General features: G+C 37.2%; 1 protein-coding gene across 1 annotated transcript in view; it reads right to left on the bottom strand.

Annotated features, from left to right (window-relative positions):
• Positions 1-5,619: 5,619 nt before the first annotated feature.
• The window catches only part of SOCS5 (suppressor of cytokine signaling 5), a 2,298-nt gene continuing 413 nt past the window's right edge, over positions 5,620-7,504 (bottom strand). The window contains 1 exon segment of the mRNA XM_009872346.1: positions 5,620-7,504. This exon segment is cut by the window's right edge and continues 30 nt beyond it. Within this exon segment, the coding sequence (XP_009870648.1) occupies positions 6,290-7,504 (1,215 nt within the window). The 3' untranslated portion in view covers positions 5,620-6,289.

Genomic DNA, 7,504 nt, shown 5'->3' with positions numbered 1-7,504 from the left:
TTTTTTTTTAAGAATGAAGGCTTCTGGTAATAAAGTTTATAGTGCAACCTGAATTAATTTGTGCCCACAGTGTCATTATTCATTCTTCCAAAACACTTTAAATATGATCATGTAGGAATCTGCTATCTCCATAAAGGTATTATAAAGTAGTGCTTATACAGTTGGTGACTACATAGATTCAATTTTAACAAACAATCTCTTCATGTTTTTGCAAAACTACACATATGAAAGCAAGAAGTGACAAAGCAGCCGAGTCCTCCTTTATTTTCCAAAAGCTATTAAAATTCTTGGGGCTCTAAAAATTTAATATACCTATCGCACAGGAAGCACATACCCTGTTCAACTTAACAGCTGCTCAGAGAAGAACAAAACCTAATTCTGCTTCCTCTTTGCCAAATTGCTACCAAATTACAACTCCTACTGAGAAATCAGAGAGGTTGTTTTACTCCAGGGAAGCAAGTTCAGATACGCTTCTGCTTGTCAGTGTAGCTGTGTGCTTCACAAGGAAATCTGCAACGTTAACTATGTCACACATACACAATTATGTATTTTTTTCTAGTGAACACCGGGGGGGAAAAAAAGAACAAGGGTCAAGCACCAGGAGCTTCAGCTCATAAACACATTGTGTTGGCCCTAAGAAACCTAGCTGATAACAGCTGTAGCTTTAATGCAAATTTACAAAGTGAACATTTATGCAGCTTGAAAAGCATATACACAATATTTACCTTGAAAACAAGAAGTTCAAAGATGGTATCAGGTTAACATCCCATTGATACACAATTTTTGTAAATGGAATATTTTATAAAAAATAAGAAATGGCAATGCTTCATTGAAATAACAGATTTTAAATTTGCTTCTTGAAACAACTACTCTTAAATCAGTAAGGTAACATGCAAGAAAACTAAGTAAAAGCACCAGATTTCTTTTCAGTCTTTAAATGACTGTAACAAAGTCATCAAGAGGTGCTTTTTTTTTTCTTTAAGAGAGTCTCAAAACAGTGAAGGGGGGAAAAACTCTTAAAAAACACCTTCAAGAGATCCTTACCTCATCATAAACCACTCCTTCTCTGTATCTTGGTGTGAAAATATCAAGCCTTTTTCCTTTCAAAGCCCTCATCAGCAGCATTTTCAATTAAAAATGAAAAAAACAAAAAGCACTTAAAATTCAGATATTTTAAGTCAATTGCATTTAGTAGACACAACCCATGGTCAAGCTAAATGATTCTTTACACATCCATATTGTAAAAAGGGAGAACAATTAGCAGTGTCATATCATGCTTTTTAAGAGTTAACACTTTAAAAGCCAGTTGGTTTGATTTCTATTTTAAGACTTTTTATAAAGCAATTATGAACAAAAAAACCTCCATTGGTGAGTCAAGAGACAACTGTTTAGGTGAGTGTGGCAAGAGCAGGAAAACACACCAACCATCTGCCTGTAATATATAAATGGATCTGAAAATACAAATAAAATACTCCTTTTATTCGCAATGCATGCCATGCACAGACAAAGAGTTAGAGAATTTTTAGAATTCAAATAGATTAATCCTCATCATATTGGTATACTTCAGGTAGCTTCAAAAAAGACCACGAACACACAAATGCTTGGAGGCATTTTGTTAACATATATATACGGGCAACATGGATTCTTGCAGACCAAGGTCTGGCACATACGTGATCATTTAACACCACCACTTAGGAAAGGGACTCAAAAAGCACTTTGGTAATTTTAGATGTGAATGGTTTTACAAATATTGTTTTAGAAAGAATCAAAAGAAGATTCAAGGCCAAGAATTAAAGAAGAATCAAGGCCATGTTGGATGGGGCTTTGAAAAACCTAGTCTAGTGGGAGAGGCATCCCTGCCCATAGCAAGGGGGTTGGAACTAGATGCTCTTGAAGGTCCCTTCCAACCTTAACCATTCTATGATTCTATGAAGATACAGTTATTTTTTTTCTGTATTTCAAGGTAGCTTTGGGGGGAAAAAGCTGCCTGCAGATTCATCTCTCTGGTACTCAGCTACTTGTGACTTGACAGTTTCAGCCTTCTGTGCAACTTTGCTGCAGAGACAAGCTTTAAAGCATTCTGCAAATATTCTGCCTTGCACATGGAGACTAAAGCAAATCACTTTTGTATCCCAAAAATTCAGAATCTTAGAAAGAATAAAGTAGTGCAGAATCTTAAAGTTAAATATGGACTTCAGGGTGTGAGTGGGTATCAGGATGACATCTAGCAAAGGCTTGAATTCGTCTTATCAAACACTATGAATACACAGGTCTTTCAAAGACTGTTTCTGATTTAAAGACTACTGTTTTGTAAGCAATGAGTCTTCAAATACACACAAAATTTAAAGTACATAACTGCAAAACACGTCTTTTTAACTTATTTTCTTAAGAGAAGTTTCATTCTGACAAGGAAATTGTCTGGACAAGTGTATACGTGTCCTTGAAAGTATTTTCAGAGGAGTTATCATTTAACACTGATAAAAAAGCCCAACCCATATACTCTCTATATATATATAGTCAAAATAGAGCATAGTTACTTTTCTCCAATTCCACGGGACATAAAGGCAGATTTCTAAAAAGATTCAAATTTAATGCCCTATTTTTAAAATTATAATTTTCTGTTCTACAAACAACAATCCAGTTTGAGCACCCTCCATGCACTCTATGTCATTGCATCAATGATGGTGTTTTATTTACACAATAATTTTCCAATGTCAGATAACATGTTATATGGAAATTACAATTTTTTAATTTCCATGTTCTGGTAAGCTGGAGCTGGTATGGACTTTGTAATATAATGATGTGTGTATTTACATGCAACAAAACCACCAAGCTGTGCTAAGTACTCAAAGGTCTTATTTCCCACATAGCACCACGCTGGTCTTTTCAAATACAAAGATCTTTGTATGAATATTTTTACAAAACGATTCTACTGAGTAAGTCCTTTCTATAGCCCTTTCTGTAGAAATGAGAATCACCTTGAAAAAACACTTGACAAGACTGAGGCTCAAATACTTATCTGTCATGTAACCAGACTGGACTGGAATCATGCTAGTGTACCTCATTACACTTAATCCTATCATTTAAAAAAATAAAGAGATAAAAAACAGTGGTTTGGTCACATCTTTTGAAGACATGTAATAGTTTCTAACCAAAACAAAATCAGAAAGTTAAAGCATACTCCTCAAACTGAAATGAGGAATCAACTACTCACATTCTTAACATATTATTTATTAGTGCCTTTAGAACTGAAGATGTATTCCTTAAGAAATACACTGCAACTTGAGTAGATATCGTTCAAGTCTACTATAATTTAAAAAGTGATTATTTTTAGCATAACCACATTAGCAAGTTATTCTGTATATTCCAGTGAAGCAAAGCTTTAAAAAAAAAATCATAGAGAAACAGATCATTGCTTTTTTGTGTGTTTTAAGAGAGCAATATATCCTTCTATAAAAATTATTTCCACAAATGCAAGAGCAAACTTGTGAGATTAGGGTTTGGGGGCTTTATTTTTTCTTCTTTTTTCCAAAGATTCCACTACATGATAAAAAATTAAATGAATGTGTATTCCTGACCACATTGATAATGTCACAGCTAGAATCTCATTGTCTACTTTATAACAAGCAACTGCAATGGGTGTAAACAAAAACCAGGTCCATACGTTGGGACAAAGCTCGGTTGCAAGTTGACTGTCTAATACTAATATTGAAAACAAGATTTGAAGTACTCATCTGTAACTCAGAAGCAACTGAGCAAACAGTGAGAACGACACAGGGAAGGTACACTTAGGTGCAATTTCATGCTGGTGACTTTTCCTCTGTTTATGCTTAGAGCAGATTTTAAACCAGGAGTTGCATATCCAATGACACACGCACAATTCAAAACTTAAGTGACCACTAGCACATTTGTACACGTACTTACATAAAACTTACTATTTACATATTCTAAACAAAGTTTCATTTTAACAGCTGAAGTCTTTTAACATGTGAAGGAAGATAAGCTACTACAAAGAATGCAAAACGGGATCACAAATTTTCCACAAGTATATAAACACATGTTTTAAAGTGCTTTCTGGGTGCTTCAGATCAACCCCTTGCAGTATGAGCTTCCATGTAGTGCTGTTCCAGTCATTACAAAATTATTTAAATCATTCCCCTTCAGGTGCATTGCAAGTTCGAGAAAAATGATGACACCGTTGATGTAAAAGTTTTAGGCCCTACCAACATAAACATATACATTACTTAAGTTCAGATGAAGTCGTCACATACTTTGGTTTATCATAGCTCGGGATAAATATTGGATAGAAGAGAAATCGCACCTCTCCACTCTTTTAAGTTTCTTACTAAAAAAATACCCCAACATAAATTGACAGTATTCTTTGGTTAAAAACAGGACATATGGCCAGTTTGCACATACATCTATGTATTAAAATAATTTAAAAGTGAACAAATGCCACTGCCGTACTGTCAATTTACAGGAATAATCATTCCTTACTCAGTGGGGAGTATCAAAATGTTAAGCTCCGCAGTCACCTATATTACAAGCCAAAATATCTTCAGTAGCTTTTACAGGGGATCAATAATGTTTCAGAATACTTTTTGCTTAACATTTATCCTTTACATTACAAAAACACCTGCAGATGAGTCCTTGCTTTGCAGTGACTACGGAAACATTATTCCATGGTGTACACTGTTAGGTTTCTGATAAGCATGTAACAAGAACCGTGAATACTGTCTGCTGACCAACCAACATTCAACTGCACAGTATTCGTGTATTACCTACACTAAGTACACTAAGAAAAGTCTATTAAAAAGTCAGTTAACTGCTACAAGTTACGTGAATATATAAAAACAGAGCAGATATACAAGTATAACACTGAACATACTGTACTTTATTAGCACAAAAAGCCAGAACAAGGCACAGCAAGCAGAAAAATACATCAATAGAAGGGTTAGTGTAGCATACAAGAATAATGTTTACTGTACTTGCAGCCAAGATGTTCCCTACCTCGCACAGGTCACTGCCATAGAGAAGTAAGTAATAACATACTGTAGCAGCTGGTAAAGAAACTAGGGAGCACTCATAATCGGTACAAAACGTTAAACACGGGTTAGGGCATTCCAACAAAATTTTAGTGCAAAAATGCCTAAGACAGAACTCTTTTCAGTTCCATCTCCAATTAAATAAGCAAACAGAACTCAGAATCTTGTTTCCAAGTCATCTGTTGGACCTATAGTCAGTGCATATTACTTTATAACATTTTTAAAAGCACAAATGGAAAGATATTTACAAATAAAGTGTAATAGTACCTTTGAAACCTGACCTTACTTCAGATATGTCAGATTTTGTATTCTGATTATAATAATTCAACCACTTGTAATTTTCTCCATAAAAATATCAGACTACTTTAAAATAATTAAACATTTTTTTCCTCTTCTCTATTACCTTCCATTGTAAGTTACTAACAGTCAAGGCCACCAAATTCTGTTTAAGGGAGGGGGGAAGAAAAAAAAAAAAAAGGCAACCTTTTGTTTCACGACAATAGTCTAACTCCGTGTCCTGCCACTGAATCAGTAATTCACACTGGAAGGTATTTTAGCTGTCCAAGACAGTATTACTTTTGCTAACAATGCCACTTAAACCTCCTAGCGTTTAAAACAGAATTACAGTACTGAGCAGGCATATTCAAGTCTTCATGATTAGGAAACCTTATACACTGAGAAAAGCGTGATTCATCTGTTAGCATCAAAGTACCGTTAACTCTTAATGGACTGCTTCTACTGAACTGCTCTTCATTAAAAGAAAATTATTCACTAGTATTTGGAAACTTGTTTGTGAGCTAAATTAGTACTTTGAGTAGTGGAAAGTTTTCAGAAAGATCATTTTAAAAAAATAGTTGAAATACTAGCAAAAATGCTCCTCTAATAAAGCCTTTCTTTATTAGCATTACACGAATGCCCCATGGAAAATGCCTCATAGTTTCTTCACCCAATTACTACAGCTATAAAAGGGAAACAAAATATTTAGAAATTAGCAAAAATATTTTCATTAGGCCTTAATGAAAAACGTGCAGAATTGTGTCTGCTTATTGTTTCCAAGAGGCATCACGACTTAGTTTGATTAACAGCAGGCAGCATCTGACAGGATACTAACACTCAGCTTTAAATAGGATATTGCAGAAAAGCTAGACGTCGTCGGTGCGCTCGCTGCAGTTAAACCGTAACACACACACACACACACACACACACACAAAAAGCATACTCTAGAAGCTTATTCCGATTTCCATTTACTTTGTTTTTATAGGTTCCCGCTCCAGCCATCGCACCCTGACTTTTTGTTTATAGTGATACTCCTTTAGAAAGTCCTGCAACATTGAGGGTAGAGGAAGGTCATCAATCCCATCATACGTAGTGCACCTGCAGATCACTGCCCGGCAGATATACTGCAGGCTAAAGGGGAAAGTCCTGTTCAGAGACACAGTGAGTAAGGGTTCAAAAAACATGCAAGAGCTGGGGTCTTTGTAGTGTTCCAGAAGCCCCGTGACAGTGGAGGAGTGAAACACGCAGGGATCGTGGGCATCGAAACTAAAGTTGTGGTTCCACTGCTCAATGCGTGCGTGTAGCGATCGGTTGTAACGACGGAAGCTCACAGAGAAGAGGTAGTCCTCCTGCGCAGAATCCCTGAGCAAAAAAGTGCCTTCGGGTTTACCCTCTAGAAGTGCTTCTGCTTCATAGCGGTCCATCACGCCCCAGTAACAAGGGTTCCCTGTGATCTGAAGTAAGTCTGGCACGAGGCAGTGGATGTAATCGATCTGAGTGTGCACTTTCCAAGCCCCCTGCCTGCTGATATGGCCGTGGCTCTCTCCAGACACCTGACGCTGCTTCTGCCGGCGGGACTGCAGACAAAGCGTTGTCGAGTCCTCCTCAGAGTCACAGTTCCCTGGAGAGGTGATGCTTTTGTCCCCAGTCAGCTCAGTCATACCAGGGGCTAACTTTGGTCCCAGTTTATACAACGGATTAACCTGTGCTGTAGCTTCAAAAGTATGTATTTGGGCATTGGGAGGGGGATCAACCCCTTCTTCGATACTAAGTCTACGTCTCTCTCTGAGCCTGTCTTCTTCATCTTCTGTAGAAACCAAGGAAGGATCGAAAGTGTCAAAAAACGTTGAATGAGGGCTCACGGGCGCTGTGTGTTGTTTAATGAGATGCCACTTCTGAGCTAGATCTGAGCCTGCAGGAAAAGGGCATTTCTCAAGCATTAGTTCAGAGAGATGGATCTTCCTTTTGTTAGAAAACAGAGGTTTGGACTGTTTGCTGTAAGTTCTCATGGGAAAACACAGCCCAACGGTATCTTGTAGACGCTGTCGCAGAGAACGGCTACCTACTGTCCTGTTCGACATCGCATCCATATCGTGGACGGAGCTCACCCCATACCTTCTCTCCCTCCTCTGCAAACCGCTCCGTGTTCTACCAAATCTTTTTTCAGTATCCAAGGAGCTCTG

The sequence above is a fragment of the Apaloderma vittatum genome, unplaced genomic scaffold (assembly GCF_000703405.1).
Source record: "Apaloderma vittatum isolate BGI_N311 unplaced genomic scaffold, ASM70340v1 scaffold40446, whole genome shotgun sequence".
In the NCBI taxonomy this organism is placed as follows: Eukaryota; Metazoa; Chordata; class Aves; order Trogoniformes; family Trogonidae; genus Apaloderma; species Apaloderma vittatum.
This window is presented reverse-complemented; position numbering and strand designations above follow the sequence as displayed.